At 45.0% G+C, this 25,351-nt stretch overlaps 12 protein-coding genes across 12 annotated transcripts; 8 read left to right on the forward strand and 4 right to left on the reverse strand.

Moving 5' to 3' along the window:
• Window positions 1-555: 555 nt before the first annotated feature.
• Window positions 556-2,697, forward strand: SAMD00019534_103400 (hypothetical protein; the record flags this gene model as incomplete). Its single annotated transcript, XM_012894591.1, has 1 exon — window positions 556-2,697. One exon carries the CDS (start codon window positions 556-558, stop codon window positions 2,695-2,697), a length of 2,142 nt encoding a protein of 713 aa, XP_012750045.1.
• Window positions 2,698-3,827: 1,130 nt separating this feature from the next.
• SAMD00019534_103410 (hypothetical protein) lies at window positions 3,828-5,402 on the forward strand (the record flags this gene model as incomplete). Its single annotated transcript, XM_012894592.1, has 1 exon — window positions 3,828-5,402. A coding segment is annotated over one exon (1,575 nt), but the record flags the coding sequence as incomplete, so codon positions are not given.
• A 456-nt stretch (window positions 5,403-5,858) lies between these two features.
• On the forward strand, window positions 5,859-6,653 carry SAMD00019534_103420 (hypothetical protein; the record flags this gene model as incomplete). Its single annotated transcript, XM_012894593.1, has 1 exon — window positions 5,859-6,653. A coding segment is annotated over one exon (795 nt), but the record flags the coding sequence as incomplete, so codon positions are not given.
• Window positions 6,654-6,972: 319 nt separating this feature from the next.
• SAMD00019534_103430 (hypothetical protein) lies at window positions 6,973-8,238 on the forward strand (the record flags this gene model as incomplete). The annotated part of the gene is made up of 1 exon (XM_012894594.1): window positions 6,973-8,238. A coding segment is annotated over one exon (1,266 nt), but the record flags the coding sequence as incomplete, so codon positions are not given.
• Window positions 8,239-8,476: 238 nt separating this feature from the next.
• Window positions 8,477-9,822, forward strand: SAMD00019534_103440 (hypothetical protein; the record flags this gene model as incomplete). Its single annotated transcript, XM_012894595.1, has 3 exons — window positions 8,477-8,783; window positions 8,864-9,065; window positions 9,147-9,822. The coding sequence occupies 3 exons, from the start codon at window positions 8,477-8,479 to the stop codon at window positions 9,820-9,822; spliced, it is 1,185 nt and encodes a 394-aa protein (XP_012750049.1).
• Window positions 9,823-10,159: 337 nt separating this feature from the next.
• SAMD00019534_103450 (hypothetical protein) lies at window positions 10,160-11,668 on the reverse strand (the record flags this gene model as incomplete). The annotated part of the gene is made up of 1 exon (XM_012894596.1): window positions 10,160-11,668. The coding sequence occupies one exon, from the start codon at window positions 11,666-11,668 to the stop codon at window positions 10,160-10,162; it is 1,509 nt and encodes a 502-aa protein (XP_012750050.1).
• A 790-nt stretch (window positions 11,669-12,458) lies between these two features.
• SAMD00019534_103460 (hypothetical protein) lies at window positions 12,459-13,519 on the forward strand (the record flags this gene model as incomplete). The annotated part of the gene is made up of 4 exons (XM_012894597.1): window positions 12,459-12,673; window positions 12,762-12,875; window positions 12,946-13,025; window positions 13,113-13,519. 4 exons carry the CDS (start codon window positions 12,459-12,461, stop codon window positions 13,517-13,519), a joined length of 816 nt encoding a protein of 271 aa, XP_012750051.1.
• A 482-nt stretch (window positions 13,520-14,001) lies between these two features.
• On the forward strand, window positions 14,002-15,909 carry SAMD00019534_103470 (hypothetical protein; the record flags this gene model as incomplete). The annotated part of the gene is made up of 5 exons (XM_012894598.1): window positions 14,002-14,254; window positions 14,334-14,697; window positions 14,767-14,993; window positions 15,064-15,635; window positions 15,724-15,909. Coding segments are annotated over 5 exons (1,602 nt in total), but the record flags the coding sequence as incomplete, so codon positions are not given.
• SAMD00019534_103480 (hypothetical protein) lies at window positions 15,906-18,497 on the reverse strand (the record flags this gene model as incomplete). The annotated part of the gene is made up of 1 exon (XM_012894599.1): window positions 15,906-18,497. The coding sequence occupies one exon, from the start codon at window positions 18,495-18,497 to the stop codon at window positions 15,906-15,908; it is 2,592 nt and encodes an 863-aa protein (XP_012750053.1).
• A 917-nt stretch (window positions 18,498-19,414) lies between these two features.
• Window positions 19,415-21,301, reverse strand: SAMD00019534_103490 (hypothetical protein; the record flags this gene model as incomplete). The annotated part of the gene is made up of 1 exon (XM_012894600.1): window positions 19,415-21,301. The coding sequence occupies one exon, from the start codon at window positions 21,299-21,301 to the stop codon at window positions 19,415-19,417; it is 1,887 nt and encodes a 628-aa protein (XP_012750054.1).
• Window positions 21,302-22,145: 844 nt separating this feature from the next.
• Window positions 22,146-22,940, forward strand: SAMD00019534_103500 (hypothetical protein; the record flags this gene model as incomplete). Its single annotated transcript, XM_012894601.1, has 2 exons — window positions 22,146-22,573; window positions 22,652-22,940. Coding segments are annotated over 2 exons (717 nt in total), but the record flags the coding sequence as incomplete, so codon positions are not given.
• Window positions 22,941-23,024: 84 nt separating this feature from the next.
• SAMD00019534_103510 (hypothetical protein) lies at window positions 23,025-24,651 on the reverse strand (the record flags this gene model as incomplete). Its single annotated transcript, XM_012894602.1, has 3 exons — window positions 23,025-24,294; window positions 24,438-24,481; window positions 24,550-24,651. The coding sequence occupies 3 exons, from the start codon at window positions 24,649-24,651 to the stop codon at window positions 23,025-23,027; spliced, it is 1,416 nt and encodes a 471-aa protein (XP_012750056.1).
• Window positions 24,652-25,351: the final 700 nt, after the last annotated feature.

Below are 25,351 nucleotides of genomic sequence, written 5' to 3' on the forward strand. Positions count from 1 at the left end.
TCAAGTAAGATCACTACAATATGGGGTTGTTGTTGGGCATTTCAACGTCATCCATTTAGTTGCCACCATCATCAATGGGCCAACTAAACATACTTTCCACGAATGGAGATGTCGGGTATTGGGCATGCCGGTCACTATTCCCATAATGAGACTTTCATACTCAATCAAAATTGATTGATTGTTGGCGACAACATCAGGCAGGTCATCCTGGAAATATATAAATATCCACAACTGTCAACCAGTTATATAATTCATTTATAAATGAATCAAATATTATTAATTATCAATCAATCAAATAATTATAATAATTATCCAATGAAATTATTTATTATTACTTTATTATTAAGTTCAACATTATTGTCATTGAACCTTCAGGGAGTCCAAGCTCAATGGGGCAGTTGTGTGTCTCGTGGAAAGGCTGGAACATGTATGGATGTATCCCAGTGTAGCAATGGATACACTGATCCTGCTGATTTATGTCCAGGAGGTGACAACATTCAGTGTTGTGTTCCTTGGGGACCATGCACATCAACCAATGGACAACGTGGAACCTGTATGGATACTCGAAGATGTGGAGGATGGAGTGATCCTGCAGACCTGTGCCCAGGAGGAGACAACATCCAATGTTGTGTAGCCAGTCGACCAACTCCAGCACCTACCACAGCACCACCCAACTATGGCTCATGTACCTCGACCAACGGACAGCGTGGAACCTGCAAGGATGTATCACAATGTGGAGGATGGAGTGATCCTGCCGATCTCTGTCCAGGAGGAGACAACATCCAATGTTGTGTAGCCGGTCCAGCACCAACTACCGCACCACCCAACTATGGTTCATGTACCTCGACCAATGGCCAGCGTGGAACATGCAAGGATGTGTCGCAATGCTCTGGATGGAGTGACCCAGCTGACCTTTGCCCAGGAGGAGACAACATTCAATGTTGTGTAGCCGGCCCAGCACCAACTACCGCACCACCCAACTATGGCTCTTGTACCTCGACCAATGGCCAGCGTGGAACATGCAAGGATGTGTCCCAATGCACTGGATGGAGTGACCCAGCTGACCTTTGCCCGGGTGGCAACAACATCCAATGTTGTGTCGCCCCATCTCCATCAATCTCACCAAACTATGGCTCGTGTACCTCGACCAATGGCCAGCGTGGTACTTGCAAAGATGTGTCCCAGTGCTCAGGATGGAGTGACCCTGCAGACCTGTGTCCAGGTGGCAACAACATCCAATGTTGTGTCGCCCCATCTCCATCTATCACACCAAACTATGGCTCATGTACCTCGACCAATGGCCAGCGTGGAACTTGCAAGGATGTGTCCCAGTGCTCAGGATGGAGTGACCCAGCTGACCTTTGCCCAGGTGGTAACAATATCCAATGTTGTGTAGCCCCATCTCCATCAATCTCACCAAACTATGGCTCATGTACCTCGACCAATGGGCAACGTGGTACTTGCAAAGATGTGTCCCAATGCACTGGATGGAGTGACCCAGCTGACTTGTGTCCAGGCGGCAACAACATCCAATGTTGTGTTTCTTCCCTACCCTCCAGCTCCACAACTGGATCTTCATCATGGGGAAACTGTACATCTACCAATGGAAATAGCGGTGTTTGCAAGGATGTCTCTCAATGTTCAGGATGGAGTGACCCAGCTGACCTATGCCCAGGAGGAAACAACATCCAATGTTGTGTGACCACCGGTTCACAATGGGGCAACTGTGTCACGACCACCAAAGAATATGGAGTATGCATGGACACCGCCCAATGCCATGGTGTCAGTGATCCCGCAGACCTGTGTCCCGGTCCAGCCAACATCCAATGTTGTATCTCCAGATCGTCCACGACTGGTGGAACAACTGGAGGCGTACCTGGCCAATGCTTCTCCAACATCCTTGGCAAGTACGGTCGATGCGGAGAGAGATCCCAATGCCTTGGATTCAGTGACAGTGCCAACCTCTGTCCAGGCCCCGACAGCATCCAATGTTGTGTCGACACTGGCTTCCAACTGACCATCAACGACCCCAACTTCATCCTGACCGAGTATGAGATTCGCCGCATGCAGTACACCTTTGCCGTCAGCTTCCCGAAGCTGTTCAATGTCTATGCCGCCAGCGGGGACAATCGTCGTGCCTACAAACTGAACGTGCGCTCGACCGTTGGCTTTGCAAACTGGGACGGCAAGGATATCAACATGGACGTCAAATCCAAGATCAAGAAGATGGATTGGTTGGTGCACGAGTTGACGCATGCACTGCAGAACTACAATTCTGGAGCAATCCCAGGCTGGTGGGTCGAGGGCATGGCTGATGTTGGCAAGTTCTACTACACTCCAGACGACGAACAAGGCTTCCCCTTCCCATCGGGCCTCACCGAGCACTACACCAAGGGCTACGAGCACGCTGCCAGGTGGTTCATGTGGATCGAGCACAACTACCGTCCCAACTTTGTCGTCAATCTCAATCGCTACTCGCAATCTGGTCCTGCTACTCTTGAGCAATGGTTGAGGAAGTTTGAAGAGTATGCCGGTGGTTCTCCAGAAGTGATGTGGTTGATCTACATTGCCGATCCATCCTTTAGAGACAACACCACTCCACGCAGGACTCCCAATGAAGTGACACCAACAGTCACCAGCAAGTCCACCTCTGAGAACACTATCATCATTGACGATGGTAACATTGGACAAGCATAATTAATTAATAAACCATCTGTCTATCTCTATGATTTGAGACTAGATCATCATACTCACTTTGTTCTTCTATCTCCCTAATATTGGCTACTACGACAACGACTACGACTACAGCTACAGCTACAGCTACAGCTACAACTTCTACAAATGGTAGTCATAATGCACAATCTTGTGTATAGTGGTTGAACAGTCTAGTCCAATCCAACTACACACTACTAAACTATTATAACTTCAACTAACCAACTTCCAACAACTAACTATCAAGTAGACAAGACAAGAGAAGATAAAGACAAGGATGTTGTTGATGTTCATAGTTTGTTCAAAAGGGGTGTGATTACGAATCACTTCATACACACACACAACCAAACTTTCCAATCTGAGTTGAGGGAAGTCCACGAATAACCCCATTGACAAACAAACACTTGCGCAACAACAGCCATCACCCAATCCAATGCACGATGACACATCTCAAACTACAATCTCAAAGGGCGCTGGTCTGCAAGTCGTCGAGACGAGATTTATAAAGTTGATTGGAGTTGATTGAGTTTCGCTGCGATGTCAGTCCAGACACCGCATCCCATTGGTTGGTTTTTCAAGATGGATGGGCGGCACTCGCGAACCCTACATCGTCGCCAACACTGCCTTCAATCGCGATAAACAGTCGCTCATAGGCCTATTCCCTAGCCTTCCCCTTCCTCCTTTCATCCCTTCATCCCTTCATCCACTCGCTTGAACCTAACTTCTTTCTAAACTTGTTCTTCTCAATAATAATTTGTTAGTTTATATTTCTTCTATCCACATTCATCTCTAAATCACAATGAATGAGTCAGTGAGTGCTACTGACTCGTGATGTTGCGTTGTGTTGTCTTGCGTCGAGCGTGGGTGGTACCGACCAGGCTCAACTCATAGCCCTCTGAATGATTGTACAGATCTGTACCTTTACCTGGAAAGGGTAAGGGTCGACCCTCCGCATGTAGAGACGCAAGTGTCGATGTCTACTTAACATCGGACTCCACAGTCATTCAATCTCATTCATTCACAGATAGTTATAACAATCAAACAAACATATAATATATATAAATATACATACAAAATATAATCAATCAATTAAATATATAATAATAATAATAATAATGATGAATATTAGATTTACAATCATTACCATTATTCTTGGTATTGTATTGTTGATGTCGGCCACAACAAATAATGTGGACGCATTCGGAATACCTTATAATTACAACTTTGATGACTTTGAAGGTGCAAGTGTCGCAGTGTCATGGGTAAATGTAGTACTGCGTTCAATCTCAGTGGCCACCAACAGACCAGCGCCACCACACATTGCCAGAATATTGTCAATGTTCTCTACAGCCATGTACGACAGCTGGGCCTACTATGACATCTTTGCTCGTGGTGTCTACTTGGACAACCCCCGCCACGGCCGTATCAAGGCCTCCCAAAAGGACATCGAGACTGCCGTCTCCTTTGCCGCGTACCGTGTGATGGTCGACCTGATGCCCGCCGCCAAGCCCATGTACGACGCCAAGATGTTGGAGCTCAACTTGAACATCAGTATCACAACGACCAACCCCAACACCCCAGCTGGCGTTGGAAATCTTGCCGCCAGTCTTTTGCAACAGGACAGATGGTTCGATGGAGCCAACCAGAAGGGTGACATGCCAGGCTCACGTGTTGCCGGAGGAAACTACTCTGACTACACTAACTACGCCCCACGCAACGACCCATACCCAGCCCGCATGAGAATGCCAGACAACTGGCAGCCACTCAATGTGCCAGTCGCCGGCACCAACACCACCGCTGTCCAAGCTGCTGCCGCTCCACACTGGGGCATGGTCAAGCCATTCTCCCTGTTCAACGGCGCTGAGTTGAGACCAAAGACCGGCCCAATGTTGTACTCCAACGCCGCCATGCGTCCAACACTCCTTGCTCAAGCCCAGGAGCTCATCAACTACACCATCAACATGACTGATGAACAAAAGGTCATTGCTGAGTACTTTGCCGACGGTCCCCAGAGTGTGTTGCCACCAGGTCATTGGTTCCTATTCTCAATATACGTCAGTGAGCGTGATCAGAACAACTTGCGTGATGATATCAAGATGTTCTTCATGCTTGGCAATGCTGTCCATGATGCAGCCATTGCCTGTTGGGACACCAAGCGTTTCTATGACAACAGTCGTCCTGCCACTTTGATCCCATTCCTGTTTGCTGGACAGAATGTCACGGGATGGCACGGAATCTGCAGCCGCAACGTCACCTACGACCTTGTCTCATGGGTGCCCTACCAGAGCCCCAACGTCTGGACCCCACCCTTCCAAGAGTTCAACAGTGGCCACTCAACCTTCAGCGCTGCTTCTGCTGAGATCCTTAAGCGCTTCACTGGTTCTGATGCCTTTGGCCTCAACGATACTGTTCCAGCTGGCTGGAGCAAGTTCGAGGGCTTTGGTGTGTGTGCACATGTTGTGCCTGCCACCAACATCACTCTTTCATGGCCAACATTCACAGCTGCTGCCGACATGGCTGGAATGTCTCGTCGTTACGGTGGTATTCACTTTGAGTCTGGTGACTTGACTGGTCGTGCCCTTGGCAGACAAGTTGGTGAGAAGGTCTGGTTGCGCTCACAACTCCTCTTCAATGGATTTGATCCAGACTTCTTTGGTGGTGGACATGGAAATGGAAATAATAACAATTATTAATTAATTAAATAAATTATTAATATATATATTCAATATACTTAATGATCAAAATTGGTTATGTCTAAGATTGAATGATTCAATAGGTGGTTGAGTGAGCGAGGTGTGGTAGTTCTGAAACAACGGTCGGTCGGTCATTGGCACACACTTTGAGAAGTTGATAAGTCTCACTATTTGAAGTTGTGTGGTGCTAATCGAATCCTGATTTGTCCTTTGACCAATGGACTATATTGTCGGGTCACATAGACCATTCGTCTTAGGTTATTAAGAACCTAAATGTAACCAAACATTCATATTATTTATGTTCATGAATCCCGAATTAATATCAATGGATCAAACTATAAATATCCCTCGATCAATCAATAAAATTTAATAAACAAAAACAAAGATATTAATTACTCAATCAAATAACATATATTTATCCATATCTTTTATTATTATTATTATTTATAAATAATGAAATTATTTATATTACTCTGTATTTTATTAATAAGTGTTGTCCATGGACAATCAGAATGTTATTCCGAGAGACTTGGAAGTAATGGAACTTGTGTGGAGAGCAATTCATGTGATGGTTATATTGATCCTCAATCAATATGTGATGATGGTAGTGGTATCACTCAATGTTGTATCAACACCGGATTCAAATTGATCATTCATAATGATGATGGACTTCTCAATCAAAATCAATTGGACCGCCTACATTATACCTTTGCCTACAGTTACCCTTTTCTATACAACAACTACGCCGCTGAAAATGATGAGAGATGGACTATCAACCTACTCCTCCAACATCTACCTGCCAACTACTTTGCTGAATGGGATGGACATGATGTCATTCTCAACATCGAAGTGATCCCATCAATGACCAACATGGAGTGGTTCGTTCATGAACTTACTCATACTGCTCAGAACTATGACCTTGCCTCTGTTGAGTTCCCAAGATGGTGGGTCGAGGGCATGGCCGAAGTTGGAATGTATTGGTATGCACCTGTGGAGGAACAAGGCAAACCATTCCCTGGTGAGCCCAAGTCTGACGATCACTATGACAAGAACAATGGATATGAAGTTGCTGCGCGCTGGTTCATGTGGATTGAGAAGAGGTTCAATGACTCTTTCATTGAGACACTCAATCACTTCACTCAAACAAAGCCAACCGCAAGTGAATGGTCCAACAAATGGGTGGAACTATGTGGATCTTCGCCTGATGATATATGGGCTCAATACGTAGCAGATCCATCAATCCCAGAATGATGGACATTATCCATCCCATGGGTCACATTGACATGATATCGACATCCTCGAGGTGTCTACCAAACATAAATAATAAAGAATGGATTCGGTAATCACTTTTCCAAACCATTAATTTTGTTTTGATGACGAGGATGGAGTAGTGAGTGTTTGGGACCAGTGACGAGGCTTCTCAGGTCATAAGTTCAAATTCTTGATGCACAGAAAAGAGTAGGGTATCTTCAAATAGGAACTAAATCAATCATTCTTTCATTTAATCAATCAATTAATAATTCCCAAATACACTCAATTATTTATTCATTATCACTCAATCAAACTCATGAAATCATCCAAGAATTTAATACTTATTTCTAGTATATTATTGGTTGTTTTACTTTATATATTTTTTTCAAGGAATAATACTGTGTCTGGTCTTGAAAATTGGGATAATACACTTGATGATAAAAGGTCAATATTGTCAATGGATCAATCAATTAATCAACAACAACAACAACATAATAAGACATTCGTTGTTAATGATGATGTAGAACTATCATCCATCGACTTTCTTGATTCACTCAATTATTCAAGGTTGATTGGTAACCAGGATGAGGAAAAACAATGGCATTGGCGTTACGACCCTCCCCAGCCCAAGGTCATTCGTTCAAGTATCCAATACCAAGATGAATCAATAGTATGGCTAAGTGGCAACTCGTTAATCAGATCAATAATGATAGCATATGCAAATCACATGCACTTGGTCATCAGACCAGATGATATATGGCAAGCAATAATCACTCAGTTCTCATTCTATGTCAATGCCCGTTCAGACACTTTGAGGGACAAGTTTGTCTCATTCAATGGCAAACGAGAGTTGACAATCTTTTCCAAAGGCACCTTATTCACTGCAAATTTTGATGATATCATAACAATGATATCCGATCAAATCTCGAATATCAAGGATCCTTCAATCAGAGATTGGATCATTCCCAACTTCACGACAACGACTGATACTGATCGAGTTGTTGGAGGAATCACAATGATGGCAACTACAAAGAACTACTTTGACTACAAGGTCGTCTTCTTATGTGGTCTTCCCCAGGTTACTCTACTAGGTTCAGTTGATGATTGGACAGAGATCAGAGATCGAGATAAAAGACTGGTGGAGTTCGACACTGAGGACAAGTACTTGGAGCAGTGGGTCGAGATGTTGTTGCCAGTCTTGGACAACTTTATCATGACGGCCGAGGGCACCCCAGACATTGATTGGTGGAAGAGTATAGTAAACAAGCAAAAAGGACTTGGTTGCAATACTGAATTCTTGACAGGTTGGATTACAACTTTCATTCCTTTCTCGGAGATGGGAGAGTGGCAGGCAGAGCTAAGGTCAGTCGAAACAATGGGTGATACACGTGAGAATCCGGTCATTCATTATGATTCTCAATGGCCAATTATCTTAATAGATAATGTTCCAAGAGGTTTTGTATCATGTCCATTAAAGATCAATGATAACGGCAATGAATTCGACACAGAGATCTATGGAGGACACATCACATCAAAGTTAATCAATGACAATACAACCATCATTCCACAAATTGATTGGTGCATACTCAAAGTTAATAAACAATAAACTTATGTCATAGTAATTCATATCATAACAAGGGTAGGGTCGAGGGCAAGGGCGAGGGTTTGAATTTTTAATTTAAATTTATTTTGGAAAACAAACAAAAAGACGATTGACGAGTCCAATTCAAAGTGCATCAGAACTCGACACATACACATAAACATATACATATACTTACTTAAACAAGAAGTAGTAGTAGTAGTAGTAGTAGTAGTAGTGAATGGTATCAACAATGAATTCATCATCATCAGCAGATTCATCACAACCATCTGCTTTTCAGGTTGCCGCTGTCAAGCTCACATTGAGTTTGGCACCAGCCAACATTGGCAATATAATAGGAGGTGCAAGGTCTGCACTCGACAGACTTATCTTTCGCTACAACACCACTCTAAAGGCTACGATCATCTCCTACTCCAACCTACGTCTGGTTCAACACAACATACCAAACTTCTACGACAGTCCCTTCCTGAGCGTGCCCATCACAGTCAACATGATGGTGTTCAGGCCAATGAATGGTCAACTCATGCGTATGTTATTATGCTCACGATAACGAGGTAACACTTGAGTGACTAACATCAATCACAATCAATCAATCACGATCATTCAGATGGAGTTGTAAAGAGAGTGTCATCAACACATTTGTCGCTGTTGGTGTTTGGCGTTGTGTCTGCATCGATCAGCAAGGCAGACTTGCCAAAGGGATTGTACTATGATCACAGCTCAAACACCTTTGTTGACAAGTCTGCTGCAGATGGTGATAGCAGTAGCCTTATATCACTGGGTACCAAGATATTGTTTAGAGTTAAAGAGTATGTGTGTGGCAACATGTGTGGCGTATGACGAAGTCGCGGCAACAACTGACTAACACTCATTCAACTCGACCCAACTAGTGTATTGACGGATAAAAACTATATTACAATCAATGGACAGATGACAGACTCTGATACATACATCACTGGTCATGAGGAGATCAAGGTCGAGACACCAAAGAAGAATCAGCAACAGCAACGAGCTGATGCCAAAAAGAAGACTCCAAATAAGAACCTCTTCCAAGACTTAAAGGCTGAGAAGGTGGATGACGACGAGGAGATGGAGGAGGCAGAGGTCAAGGTGGAGAAGAAGCAGGCTGAGAAGGATGAGTCGTCAGACGACTCTGATTCAATATCATCAGATTCATTATCCTCAGATGAGTCGGATGACGAATCAGACAAGGACAAGAAGAACAAGAAAAGCAAGACGAACGATAAAGCACCAGTCAAGAAGACACCAACAAAGAAGGACGAGTCCTCAGAATCAGAATCATCAGAGTCAGAGTCAGAAGACTCTGATGACGAGGCCGCAAAGAAGAAGAAGAACAAGAAGAGCAGCAATGGAGACAGCAAAAAGAACAACAACAAGGATGACAAGAAGGACGACAAGAAGAAGACATCAACAAAGAAGAAGGCAGAGTCCTCGGAATCAGAGTCATCAGAGTCATCAGAGTCAGAGTCCGACGCCAAGAAGTCAAAGAAGAGGAAGAGCGTGGACGAGGACAAGTCGGACAAGGTCAAGAAGTCAAAGAAATAAAGACAAGATAAGACAAGGCAGTCAGGCAAGGCAGACACGCCAGACATGCCGCCAGTAATATACTATACAAAACAGGGGGTTTGTATTGAACTCCAGGTCTGGTCGCCAAGCGCGAACGGGTGGATGGATGAGTTCGTAGGGATGGATGCAATGTCGTAGAGGGCCATGGCGAACTTGGATGGATGGACGGGTATCACTCACTGTTCTATGACTCGCGAGTATAGGATAGGTAGACGCGACATTGATCATCGCCAAGGGACTGGGGGGATGGTCGTTTGATGGTCGTTGGGACGACGCCGCCATGATCTTGGGCAGCGCACGACGATTGTGGTACTCCTTACTCACCTCGGGCGAACGATGAGTTCATTGGGATACCATTGTCAAAGAGAGCCATGAACTTGTTGATGGCCTCGCTGTTCTCGGACTCGAGGATGCGCGACATTGATCTCCAGGGCCACTTGATGCTGCGCTTCTTCACCTGCTCGTTGGGCGACACTGCCTTGATCTTGGGCATGTAGAGCGCGCGCACGATGCGGGTCAGGTCGGCGTCACGCGACTTGTAGTGGGCGCCCTCCAGGAAGTCTGAGAAGAACTTGTTCAGGCTCCTGCTGAGTGTCGATGTCGAGATGTTCTTGTTGAGAGCGCACTCTGTCTGGCGCATCAGCAGATCCTGGAAGTAGATTCGATTGGTCTTGATGTTGACACTCCATCGCTGTCCCATTCCCGGCGCCGGGGTGGCCAATGCTGTCGATGTCGTTGTCGTCGTTGTTGTCGGCATTGTGCCCATCCCTTTAGGTGGATGTACCCTCACGATCGATTGTTCGTTGAGATCGCGATGACTGTCTCCATTGTTGTTGATGTGATGATTGTTGTTGTTGTTGTTAATGGTGTTGCTGCTTTTGTTAACGTTGATTAGATTGTGTTTGTTGGTGTTGAGGAGGAAGTTGTGGTAGCCGACTGCGCTGTTGTCTTGTACAGGTGTGGATTGTTCGTCATCTTCTTCAATTGTCAAGTTTACAGGCGCTGATGTATGTGTTGGTGTTGTTGTTGTAGTTGATGTTGTAGATGTTGTAGATGTTGTTGATATTGGTGGTGTAGTTGCTGTTGTTGTTGTAGTTGTTGTTGGTGAAGGTGATGTTGTGATGGGTGATAGAGGATATAGTGATGGTGTTGTGGAGGAGGAGGAAGAAGGTGATAATTTAGTCGTTTGTGCTGGTGTACCAATGGCTAACGGATGTTGAGCTGAGGTTGTTCGTTTGGGTCCCATCAGAAACTGCCTCTTCTTTGCCGGTGGTTGTGTAGGTTGTGGCGGTAGTGATTGAGGTTGAGTCTGAGGTTGGGGCTGATGCTGGGGCTGATGTAGGGGCTGAGGCTGGTGCTGGGGCTGGGGCTTCATCGGTGGATGAGTCTGCAGCGGCAGAGGACTCAAAGGTTGTCTATGTTGTTGTTGTGGTGAAGTAGAACTTGGACTGCCACTACTGCTACTCAGTAGATGTTGTTGCGGTTGTGGTTGTGGAGATAGTTTCGATTGTTGTTGTAACAGTTGTATGTTCATTGCTTCACCAACGACTGAGTCACCATCACTGTCCTCTGATGCTGTTATACTCTCTTCATCATCATCTTCATCAATGACACTGCTATTGATCAGCAGACCACCACCGCCACTACTACTATTGTATTCGATATTATGTTCACTAAGCCCATTGCGAGCAATACTACTGCTACTGCTACTGCTACTCTTTATGAATGTATTCGTCGTCGTTATTGAGGCCTTTGTCAACCTATCATCATCATCATCTTCATTGTCGTCGCCCTCTTCGTCAGGGTTCTTCCTCTTCAACGACATCTATCTGTCTTTTCAAAATATATATTTGTATACAAATAATATGATATTATTATATAACTTCATTAGAGTATGAACAGATTAATGAATGATTGAAGTGAAGTGAGTTGGTTAGTAACCATTCTTGGATGTGTGTGTGTGTGTGTGTGTGTGTGAAGGTCTGTGTATGTGTGTGTGTGAAGCTCTTTAGAAATGTGTTAAATGACAGATTGACAAACTGAGTTATCAACACAAACTCTCAGACTAAACTCATTTGAGTTTAAACCATGGGCATACCAGCCATATCCAGGAAGACTGAATTGATTTCTGTCAATTAAATTATTTCCAGCCAGATCTGGCTTGCTGTGTTTGCCACAGGTTGTTGTTCAAAAGTCATAATTATGGGGTTAACATCAACAACAAGCCATCCAAACAAAACTAGAAGATTTTGGCTTCTTTTTTTGATTTTTTTTAATTTTATTTATTTACAGATATTGTTTTGTTGTTCACCTCATTCTTTCACTCTCTTCAAACACTTCCACACACACTTGCACACCCACATTAAAACATACCCGAGCACCGCATCTCAGCTCAATCAAACAAACTTTGACCCAAAAAACCCTATCATACCCTCACACACACTCAGAGACAGACAAACACACTCATTCCTCTCACTCATTCACTTCACTCACTTTACTTGTATTTGTATATCTTTTTTATCACTCTTTATATAAATATCAACTCAACTCATCATCAATCATCATCAACAACTGTGTATATTGTATAATATTATAACAAACAAACAAAAGAAAGAATGACCGAGAAACAATTGGACGCAGCTTTGGACTTGATGAGAAGATTGCCACCCTCACAGATCGAGGATAACTTGGCCGGTCTCATCGATATGGTGCCAGACTTGACTGAGGATCTCTTGTCAGCAGTTGACCAGCCCCTTAAGGTCGCCTACGACTCTGTCTCCAAGAGAGACTACTTGTTGTGCGATTATAATAGAGATGGAGATTCATACAGGTATGATTCATTCATTCATTCATTCATTCAAACACAGTGATATGACAGTCATCATCTAACTGCCTTCGAACATCAAACAAACAATCAGATCACCATGGTCGAACAAGTATGACCCACCCATCAGCGACTGCGCTCTCCCATCTGCCAAGTTGAGAGAGATTGAGATTCAAGCCAACGAGGTGTTCGATATCTACCGTGAGTTGTAAGTATCACGATGATTGAATGATTGATCGATCGAATGAATGACTGACCTTTGGACGCACGATACTTAGATATTTCGAGGGAGGTGTATCCTCTGTCTACTGCTGGGATCTCGATGGAGGTTTCGCCGCTGTAGTCTTGATCAAGAAGAGTATGTTATTGGTGAGAACAACAAGTAGATGTAACAAGAGAGATGGACTAACATATGATTGAATGAACGAATGAAACAAACAAACAGCTCAAGATCAATCAAAGAAGGGTCAACCAATGAGAGGTACATGGGACTCTATTCACGTCGTTGAAGTCAAGGACATGAAGAAGAACGCTCGTTATAAATTGATCTCCACCATTATGTTATCGATCGAGACCGAGAATGATGCCACCGGAAAGGTTAACCTCTCTGGCAGTTTGACCAGACAGGAGGAGAAGGAGTTCCCCGTCAACGACGTCGACACCCACGTCACCAACATCGGTAAGATGGTCGAGGAGATGGAGTCCAAGTTGCGTCTGACACTCGAGACCATCTACTTTGGAAAGACCAAGCAGGTCGTCAACGACCTCCGTTCAGCCACCGGCTCTTCAGAGCTCGAGAAGAGAAAGAACCTCTCCAACCAGATCGGTTCTGCTCTCAGCCAACGTCAATAATTTCTCAGTCCCACCATATATATGTCAGTCAGTCAGTCCAGTTAGTTAGTTTGTTGGGTCATACTACAACTACAACAACAACAACAAAAGACTAGTAACAACAACAACACAAACATATATAACAACAATCACAACAACATTAACAACATTAACAACTTGCTACTATCCATCAATAACATTTGCACCTATTCATAGTATTTATCTCGTCCTTTTGTTCGTGTTAACATTCATTCATTGATTCATTGACCGATCGATAATGTTGATATGATCTTCGATACCCTACCCTTACCCTTACCCTTACCCTTACCCTTACCCTTACCCTTACCCTTGCCCTTGCCCTTGCCTAACCCTCACCAACAAACCCAGCTTCCACCCACTATTAATTTCGAAACTTGCCAAGTTGGTGAAGAGAGACCCATTCAAGCTCACCTTTGTTCAGATTGAATTGTTAATAAAAGAAAGATAGAGAGAGAGATATATAGAGAATAAAGATGAATGTATATAAATACGGTGCTGTTGGTAATAGTGTAAATAGTAATAGTAGTAGTAGTAGTAGCAGTAGCGGGAGCAATAGTTCAACACCTCAATCATCGACATCACAACAGCAACAACAACAACATGGTGGAATCAAGTCATCTTTGGGAATGTCTGGTTCGATAGAGAAGACACCTCTACAGATTGGCAACTACCGTTTAGATAAGACCTTGGGAATAGGTTCATTCGGCAAGGTTAAGCGTATGTCAACTTGATTGATTGATCGAGTCACATACTGTTCATTCACTCACTTCATTCAATCAATCAATCAATCAATCAGTTGCTGAACATATAAGGACTGGTGCAAAGGTTGCAATCAAGATATTGAACAAGAACAAGGTGAAGCATATGAAGATGGATGAGAAGATTAGGAGAGAGATACAGAATTTGAAGTTGTTCCGGCATCCACATATCATTAAGTTGTACGAGGTGATAGAGACACCGACAGACATATTCATGGTGATGGAGTACGTCACAGGTGGTGAACTGTTTGACTACATCGTCAAGAATGGCAAGCTGCCCGAGGAGGAGAGTCGTCGTCTCTTCCAACAAATGATATCTGGCATCGAGTACTGTCATCATCAAATGGTTGTACATCGCGATCTCAAGCCAGAGAACCTTCTCTTGGACCCAACACACAAATGGTATGATTGATTGATTGGACTGATTGATCGATTGATTGAGCGATTATCTTACTAATGTATTATATACAGTATAAAGATTGCGGACTTTGGATTATCCAATATGATGCAGGATGGAGACTTCTTAAAGACGAGCTGTGGATCACCAAACTATGCAGCACCCGAGGTTATCTCTGGCAAATTGTACGCAGGACCAGAGGTCGATGTATGGTCATGCGGTGTCATCCTCTATGCATTCCTCTGTGCAAAGTTACCATTTGACGACGATCATATCCCAACATTGTTCAAGAAGATAAGAGGTAACTTGTCCATTGATTAGACTCTCTCTTGCTGCGCCACTCACTCACACACTCTCTCCACTTACTTAAGATGGTGTATTCGTCATCCCTGACTTCATCTCACCGAGCTGTGCCGACCTTATCAAACAGATGTTGATCGTTGATCCTGTCAAGAGAATAACGATCAGTGAGATTAGACGACATCCATGGTTCCAAACGAACCTTCCAGCATACTTGTCAACTCCACAGACTCTTGTTGCAAAGAGTGTGCACCTGGATGGCGAGTTGTTGAACGAGCTGATGGCCAAGTATGAGCCGACCGGTGTCAAGCGTGATAAGATAATGGAGGAGTTGGACAAGATTAAGGATGGCGATACGAACGACTACATCGTCGCCTATCATCTACTCTACGACAACAAGAGGAACCCTTATACAGACTCGATCGAGTCGTCAACAAACAACATGCAGCCACCCACTGGCTCAATGCCATACTCATCCATGGCGCAGTCGGCCATCTGCACCCAGGACACATACCAGAGTTCGTCCTCCAGCTCATCTTCCTCATCCCCATCACTGAGAAAGTGGTACCTTGGTGCGATATCCCAGCTCTCGCCTCACGAGATCATGAGAGAGGTGTACAGATCATTGCAGATTGTTGGATTCGTAAGTATTAACCCAATGGAACATTGGACAATCCTGGAACTATTCCACTGACTCTTCCACCAATCAATCAATCAATCAAATCCTAAAGGAATGGAAGGTAACAGGACCTTATCAACTGAGGTGTAGGATAATGAATGATAGACCGATCAAGATTGTACTGCAGCTGTTCAGGGTGACGGAGAATCGATACCTGTTGGACATCAAGAAGATCGAAGGCGAGATATTTATATTCTTTGACATATGCTCCGAGTTGCTCTCTGAGCTAAACCTTTAATGAACGAAGTTTTCGGCATGCCTCCTGGGCGCCCAACGCCTCGCATGCATCGACATTGTGTACGACTCGCGCAGCATCTTGGGCTGAATGACAACCTTGGTCATGTCCATAAAGTTGCTCTCAATGAATGTGATGTCCTCGGCGGACAGCAGCTCCACCGTCTGCTCAACTTGCTGCTCGGATTCGTATCGCTTGCACGACGCCAGGTAAGTGGCGACATCCTGGTCATTCGCCGTCTTGTTCAGCTCGACCATGTAGTCGAGGAAGTCCTTGGGATGCTGGTAAGAGTGCGGGTTGAACATCTTGAACAGCTGTATCTTCTCGGCGTCCGTGTTGAGCAGTTTGATGAACACGAGGAACATCTGCTGCGACACCTCGCCCTTGATACCAAACAGATGATTGATCTTTGTGAATAGTTCCCTGAGTGTCTGGATATGTCCTTGCTTCTCCAACATTATGAAGTAGGGCGTGAAGAAGGATGTCTTCTTCTTGGAGAGCATCAGGAATGCCTTGAGCTCGTCCAGGTTGGGCGAGGGTCCCTTGAGCAGCAGGAACAGCTGCGTGGCGATGTAGTAGTTCCTGTTGTTCTTGGTGCAGTCGCCAAAGTATAGGTAGGCATCCTCATAGCGCTTGTTCTTGATGAAGATTGAGAGGTTGCACGACTCGATGTTTTGGTTCTTGGGATAGCGATCAGTCAACTTGGCCGTCAGGGCCTCGTCGATGCATTCAGTCTCCAGCGCCTTGATGCAGAAGCCATCAATAACCTCCAATGTGATCGTAAGATTGTTGTCTAGGCAGTATTCGATCATTCTCTGGGCCAGCTCCATGTTGCCGGCACGGACCACTCCACAGATCACGGCGTTGAGCAGAGAGGGCGAGTTGCGATAAATGATTGGCGACAGCATGTTTAGCATCTTGATACCATGTGCGGGATCCTTTCGTAGGACATTGACAAAGGCCGATGGGATGAAGATGAGGTCTCGGAGAATGGCCGGACAGCGGTTGTATAACTCAAAGTAGGACTGCTGCGAGAGTCGTTGTAGCAGGATCGAGAGATAAAGTATTCTGCGCATCTTGAGGTACTTCATCATGGACAGAGCGTACTTCTCCTTGCCATCCTCCTGTTGTGACGTCCTCATATTAATCATCTCGAGGTCCTCTTCCAGATGCTTGATCACCATGCTCTCATTCTCAATGTCCAACCACTTGACCAGGTTGTCGATTTGGTAGGATCGCGATGTGTTCAGAGTGTCAGAGAGATTGTAGCGATCGATCTTGTTCCTGCATATCGCTGTGAGCTCCACGCCAACATTGTATGAGTCGTACTCTTGCGACACTTCATCCTTGCGCTGGATGTCCAGGTCGAAGCAACGCGTCAGGTTGATAAAATGTGAGGTGAGATCCTTGACGATGGTGGGCGGCAACTTATCGCACTGTTCCAGGTACACGGTGAATGAGAGCAGCAGACGGTGGTCGATCGGCAGGTTCTCTCCCAGGATCAGGTGGTACCAGTACATGGCGTCGGAGAATAAGCCCAGCTTGAGCAGACTCTTGGTGACGCGAGAATACAACGAGTATTTGTGAAGTGCCGGCAGGTGCTCGAGAATCTGGTCCATGATCTTCCTGTTCATCAGGTAGTTGTACAGGAGGAGCGGGGCAGTGCGGCCACGCATCGCATCAAAGAGGTGGCCATAGAGCTCCTTCACGCCATTGCTGTCCTGTCGCGTGCTCAGGTACTCCAGCACGTCCTGGCACATTTGCAGCGAGATTGTGTAGTTGGAGGTGGTGGCCACCCTGGTGACCCACTGCTTGAGATCCTCGTAGTTGTTTTGCTTGATGGAGTAGTTGATGAAGTAGCCGTAGGTCTCGGTATTGGGCATCAGCTGGACCTGCGTCAGGTAGTCAAACACCACCGTGGCCTTCTTCAGATCCTTGGCCTCGAGGGACAGTTTGATCAGTTCGTTAATGAGTCCAATGCCCAGCATCTTGTGGTGGCTGATGATGCTGATGATCTGCTCGGCGTGCGCCTTGTTGTGCTTGTACACGCTGGAAATGAGCGTATAGAAGTGTTGCGTCTCAATGTAGCCTGGCAGCCGCGGGAAGTACTCGGCAAACATCGAGCATGCGGCGTCCCAGTGATTGTGCTTGATGAGTCCATCGAACAGCAGCATGTGGAGCATTTGATGCATGACCATCAGGTCTGTCTTGGTGGACGTCGCTGGCATCGACGTGATCTGTCTATGGAATAGGTCGCGAGCGCCTGTCAAGTCGTTTTTGCGCAGGAGCAACGACATGCGGAAGAAGACGACGAATTGGGGCACATCGTCCTTGTTGCTGTTGGTCTTTAGCACAGTGTCCACGAGGGCCTGCGCCAAGCTGACACGGCCGATGCTTGTGTAGAATGTAATCAGTGTCTGATAGGTTGTGCCATTGTACTTGAGGCCCATCTGATCGTAGGACGACACTACCACTTCAATAAAGTCGCCAGTATTATTATAGATAAAGTATGCCAAGAATGAGTTGACCATGTCCACATCCATCTTGAATCGCTTGTCCTCACGCATTGTCTTGAACATTTCCTTGACCATTATTACATACTCTGGTCGTGTAGAGTGCTCGCGATGCAAAAATTCATGAAGTCTATAGTGTCGCGTGAATGTGTGGCGTGTTTCCATGGGGTTAGCCACACTGTTTCCGTGTTTCCGTGTTTCCGTCGACACGGAAACACAGTTGCCAGTCGCGCCGGTACATTACTTTTTGTTGATAGTGACTGGATCGAATTGACATAGTACAAGATCGGAGAGGAATTGTGCGCGTATAGAATCAATGTTGAAGATTGGTGACTGATTGTACATGTCGTCCAGGCCATTCGATGTTAAAATAGATCTTATATGTCCGTCTGCATTTGTTGTTGTTGTCGTTGGTACACCCTTGTCAGTTGTATACCTGTTGTTGTTGTTGTCGACGAATGCCCTTCGAGCTTTGCCCAATGATGATTTTGCCGTGTTGGTAATCTCTGCATTATTAGCTCGTTGTTCTTTTTGTTGTAGTTGTCGTCGATGTTGTTGTTTAATAAGTTGAATATGATCCAAGTAGGTTGTGTATGACTTTGTTGATGTTGATGATGCTGTTGGGGGTCTTGTCTTTGTAGTCGTCGTCGTCGTCGTATGTGAGCCAATGTTGAATGATGATGATGATGTTGGTGGACTCGTTGTGGTCGTCGCCGTAGGTGTGCCAATGATGAATGATGTTGTTGAAGTTGATGATGATTGTCTATATCTGTATGATTGTGTTTGTGATATAAGCGATGTAATCGATCTTGACCTAAAGAAAGACGACATCCCTTATATTTATATATATATACACCTATGTATAAGTATGAATGATTGATTGATTTCAAGCGCGAATCATTAATCATTCAAAGTATCTTGTCCAGACGAGGACCAAAAATTGAAAAAGTTAACAAAACACCACTTTTCACTCTCAATCAGTCGATCTGTGTTGTTTATTTGCAAATAAAGGATGACGCCCAGGACTTGTCGATGGAGTCCAGGGACTTCCATTTGGTAGACTGCTTGTATCTCTTGGCCAAGTAGTCAAACACATTCTTTTGTCGATCGGCTTGTGCCGCTTGAATCATCTTTTGAATCTGATGCTTGCTAATTCGTGTGACACCGACTTCACAGTGATCTAAACATAGCTGAACAATGTCCAAATGTCCATTGGCAATTGCGTTGAATATACAGGTGATTGGTGTGAAGTGGACGTGTTTGGAGAGCTTCCGCATCAGCCGCAGCTTGCCATGCGCACTGGCGTAGCTACACATCTCGTCGAATGTCTCTTTGTTGGGCGAGGGAAAGTGTACGCTGACCAACTCATAGGCCTCGACCGAGCCAGTCTCGGCGATGGCCACCCATGACGAGTTGGTGATCTCGCCAAATCCATGATCCAGTATGTAGCGCAGTATCTCTGGTTGGTTGCCTTGTATTGCCGGCCAGACCTTGACGCGAACATCTGGTGCCTGGCTGTGAAGTGCGCGAACCACGTCCATGTATCCAAGATGCGCTGCCTTCTCCATGATTGATTGCTTGAGAACGGGCATGGATGGCCCGATGAACATGTGCTTGAAGAGATCGAAGCGGTCGAGTAGGAAGAGGATGGCGTTGTAGCGATGATTGATCGTGTGATCGATCGCGCTCAGTGCCAGCGCTGGTTCCTTGAGCGACATGTGATGCGCCGACTCGACACAGCCGCGCACCAGCGCATTGGTGAACGCAGGCATGAACCCATTGGTGTTTGTCCGCAGTAGCATGGTGATGAGCTCAAGGTCGCGCGCCACTGCTGCGCGCTCTAATGCCAGGTCCGACCACTGTATGTACGGCAGAACCTGTCTCACGTGACTCATGATGTCCACGCTGGCGAATCCAATCACATTGATCACGCGCTGCTGGTCCAGCATGCCAGTGACTTTGGGCAGCAGGTAATCGATCTGTGCCATGTTGCCCGACTCCACGGCGGCAAAGAACAGGCCGGTCAGGTCGGTCGGTCGCGACATGGTAATGTACTGCAGCAATGGGAGGTTGTGAATCGAAATGATGCGTCTGAATAGACTGTATGATCGCAACAGTGTGATGTCCGTGCTGGGTATGCTCATCACGACCAAGTACAGCGTGGCGAACAGTTGATGTTCGCGCGATACAATGCCCATCGTCGTAACAGTGTTGATCGCCGCGTTGAAGTCGATTTTATGGCCACCTAGGCTTGCGTCGTATACATATGTGATGACGCCAAAGTGATCCTTTGTCGTCGAATCAAACTCGGGCGTGTAGTGCTGAAGTGTGAGCAGCTCGGAGATGTACTGTTTGAGCGCTTGTCGCAGCAGGTGTTGGCCGCGCTCCTTGGCCTGCACCAAAGAGATGATCTTGCGCACGAGCCATAGGTCGCCCGTCATGAAGACACAGTGGAGGTCTTGAGGGTCCATCCACTTGCCGCCCAAGAACGTCTCGTTGAAGAATCGAATGAATGGCGCGTTCATCACTTTGTACAGGCCGTGGAAGGCCGTCGAGTCGCAGACTGGTTTCTTGTCCAACTTGTGTCGTGCCATCAAGTACTCCAACGATGCCATTCGACTGTTCTTGACGGCTGCCTGCAGCGCCTTGACGAGCAGGGGCTTGGCGGGAGGCGGTGCATTCTGGTCGATGTACGTCAGCTTGCGGACAGAGTCGCCGCCCGCCGCCGCGAGGTAGGCGCAGGGCAGTCTAACAAAGTCTGGATGTTTGTTGAAGACATAGCACATTGTCTCGTAGTCGACCCTGTTGCTACCGCACAGCAACTCGATGGCCTTTTGTGAGAACTGAACATTATAACCACGATCCAAACGATACCTAATCATTGATTGATATCCATTCTCCAGTAACCAATCAGCTTGCCACAGTTCTTCAAAGCACTTGGCAGGCTGTCCAATTGTTGCGCAATAATATTCATTATTACTTGTATTATTATTATTATTATTATTTGTTGTTGTTTTAGAATGTGATGATAATGATGATGATTGAATCTTCTTCTTTAACTCTTCTTTCTCAATGTCATCGCTATTATCATCATCATTTTGTTTATGTTGTTGTAGGTAGAATGACTTTAATGGACTGAATCTTAATGTTCTATGTACATAACTTATATGATCCAACAATTGATTACTTAATATCTTATTATTCAATATTGACTTGAATAACAGTGTTGTTGTTGTTGCTGAATGTTTATGTTTATGATTATGTTGATGTTGATGTTGATGTACATTATTATTATCCATTTTGTTAGTTATTAGTAGTAATAGTACATAGTTTATCTTATCTCTTTCTTTTGAGATTATGTCTTTGGGTTGGACTGAATGGAATTGTTGTTTCCAAACTACACTTGGACGAAATATCCAATGTTTGTGTTGGGGTCAAGGGTTGTGTTGTGATGGTCAACCCAAAGATGACTTGAAGATTGAGATCATTGTTGTGTTGAGGTCTTGAACATCATTAACATGTAATATACATTAGTATTTACAATTAACTATAATACTTGTGATATATCTGATGAGATTTATCAAGGACATTATATTGATATCATCATGATGACAAAGATATCTTGAAACTTGGGATTTCATCAAAAAAGCGATGAACTTGATGATTCAGACGATCAAACCATCCATTCATTCAGTTCATTCAATCAATCAATCAAACAGATAATAATATATTATATTATATAGAATGGGAATTGCAAAGATTTACTTGTTGGCTTACAACTCTGTTCAGTTTGCTGGATGGTCTTATATATTGGCCTTGCTAGCTATGCATGCTAATAATGCAGGTTGGACGAGTGAAGCGTTCAATGGTGTCTGGGACACTGTAGGCACTTGGGTGATCTACTTCCAATTCGCTGCAGTGCTCGAGATCCTCCACTCGCTGATCGGAATCGTCAAGACACCCGCCGCCACCACCTTTGTCCAGGTGTTCTCGCGTGTGGCCTGTGTCACCCTTGCCATCTACGTGCCACCAGTCCACAACCACTGGGTACTCACCCTTATGCTTGTAAGCTGGAGCATCACCGAGGTCGTTCGTTACGCCTTCTACGCGCTCTCCCTCATCGACGCTGTCCCATACTTCCTCGGATGGCTGAGGTATGTACATTCATCCATTCATTTGATCGCAACACATCCATCACTCAACACTAACTCATCAATCAATCATATATATAGATACACATTGTTCATTGTACTCTACCCAAGTGGAGTGTCTGGCGAGACTGGAACCATCATTGTATCTTTGCCACACGTGGAGAGCATGCGCCTCTTCTACTTTGACATGCCCAATGCGATCAACTTTGCCTTCAACACACGCTTGGTGTTGATGAGCTCGCTGATCTTCTACGTGTTTGGCCTTCCATGGCTGTACACCTACATGCTCGGACAGCGCAAGAGATTCATTCAGACTGGTGGCGTCAAGGCCCCAGCCAAACGCCCCTCATCCGCAACCCAGAAGAAGACTCAATAAACCAATGCATGCGAGCACAACAACAGACAACAGACATCAGACAACAGGCTTAAGAATGAACGGACGGACATTAGAAGTTTACTTCTTCCTGGGGACCATGCATACCTCACATGAGTTGGTAGCATCGTCGTTCATTTGTTCGCAACAGGCACACTTCCACTTGCCTGCAGGTGTAGCCTTGGACAACAGGTTGTTCTTGAACGATGTATCGGTGTCAAACACGAATCCTCCAGTCGATGGAGCAGATGTTGATGGAGTGAAGCCGCCTGTGGATAGAGTGAATCCACCTGTTGATGGAGTGAAGCCTCCTGTTGATGGAGCAGATGTTGATGGAGTGAATCCGCCAGTGGATGGCGTGAATCCACCAGATGTTGATGAAGTGAAGCCGGTGGCTGGAGGTGATGTAGTTGTGTTGTTCGATGATGCTTCGCTGCCAAACTTGATTGGACCGGAGCCAAAGGAGATGGAAGGTCCAGATGTTCCGAATGATGTGCTGGACTTGACATTGGCAAATAGTGCTGAGACAGGTGCTGCTGCTGGCTTGTTCTCATCCTCTTTCTTTGGTGCTGGTCGTGGTACCATGCAGAGAGTGCATGACTTGTCGCTTGGTCCATTCATTTGTTCGCAGCAAAGACACTTCCATTTCTCATCCGTTGATGGCTTCTCGGCCTCCTTCTTTGGTGCTGGTCGTGGCACCATGCATACACTGCATGACTTGTCGGTGTCAGCATTCATCTGTTCGCAACATGCACACTTCCACTTGCTGTCTGACTGCTGATTGGATGAAGACGTTGATGGTAGTGATGCGGTGCCTTTTGGATCGAATACAAAGCCTCCTGAGGAAGGTGCTGCAGCTGGCTTGAAACCACCAACACTGCTAGAGTTGGAGGTAGAAGTGGAAGAAGAGGAAAAGAGTGATGAACTGGAAGATGGCGTGAATCCTGTCGTAGTTGTTGGGGTGGTAGTGGAGTTGGAGGTCGATGTCGTAGGTTGCAATGAGAACACGTATCCTGAGCTGGAAGTGCCTTCCTCCTTCTTTGTGCCATTGCCATTGCTTGAACCAAGTAGTGAAGAGGTCTGGCCAAACAATCCACCAGATGACAATGATCCAAACAGTGAAGTTTTGGTCGTGGAATCACTGGCTGTAGCTGTTGTGGCTGTTGGTATGTTGAAGTCGATTTTAAAGCCTGCGAATGGATTGGCGGCTGGTGCTGGGGCACTTGCTGCAGGTGTTGTTTCTACAGGCTTTGCTACTGCGGCTGCCTCTGGTGCTGCCACTGGTGCTGCTACTGGTGCTGCTGCCACTGGTATCTCAGCAGGGCGATTTCTTGGCTTTAACTTAAATATTCTATATATGTTTGTGATCACATAAGATAGTTAGATATTGATCATTCTATCTCTGACTCTTACGCACTCCTGCTCCATCATCTGTCATTCATCCATCCTTCCACCCATCTACCTGCATCCTCCTCACTTCATCATTGATATTACTTTCTTTTAGCTAACTCTTCTGGTGTAGCTCTTTCAAACTCTCCCTGTAATATAACATGTTGTTAGTTGGATACAAGTTGAGCGTGGCACTTCTGTCAATAACCATTCTTACATTGAACTTTGGTGCTTCCTCTTCTTCTGATCCATCCTCATCGCGGTATCTATCTTTACTCAACTGGTGTGAGCTTTGTCTCTTTGATCTCTTATCAGACATTATATGTTGTATTTGTATATGTTTGTTTGTTTTAAATGAATGAAAGAACGAAGAGATGTGCAGTCGTCTTTTCACGCACGACTTCATTGTTTGAAAGTGTCGACACTTTGAGAAATGCGCGCAACTTTGAGTACGCCTATGAATTCTTCTTCCTCCTCTCTTGTCCAATGTTGTTGTTCAGCTATCCCATTATTTAGTCTTGCAGTGATAAGTGAATCCAGTGAAGGATTGAAAGGATCCATCTCTGGATATATTAAATCACATCTTCGTTGACAAAAGTATAATGATGGAGGGCATATAAAGTCGGCTCGTTTACCCATCAGATTGGTACATGCTGAATAATCACCAAAGCATGCTACATAACATAATGATATTCTTGCTTCCACTATTTCTCCATTGATTGGTTGTCCTATTATTATTATTACAAATAATATCATAAAGTAGAAGTATAAGTTATTACAAGTTGTCATAGTTTGTTAATTAGTTATTAGTATGAAAAGATGTATAATGAAGTGTTATAGAGTGGAAACAACAATGATATGATATATATTACATTTGTATGTAACATTAATTATGTGTATGATGAGTGATTGATCTTCCAAATCGGGTAAACGAATTATCTTTCACACACTCACATACACTAGAAAGTGAATGTCGTTTTGTTACAAACAATGATGTACCATTCACTTATCAGCCCTTC

This window comes from Acytostelium subglobosum (genome assembly GCF_000787575.1).
Source record: "Acytostelium subglobosum LB1 DNA, scaffold: scaffold26, whole genome shotgun sequence".
In the NCBI taxonomy this organism is placed as follows: Eukaryota; Evosea; class Eumycetozoa; order Acytosteliales; family Acytosteliaceae; genus Acytostelium; species Acytostelium subglobosum.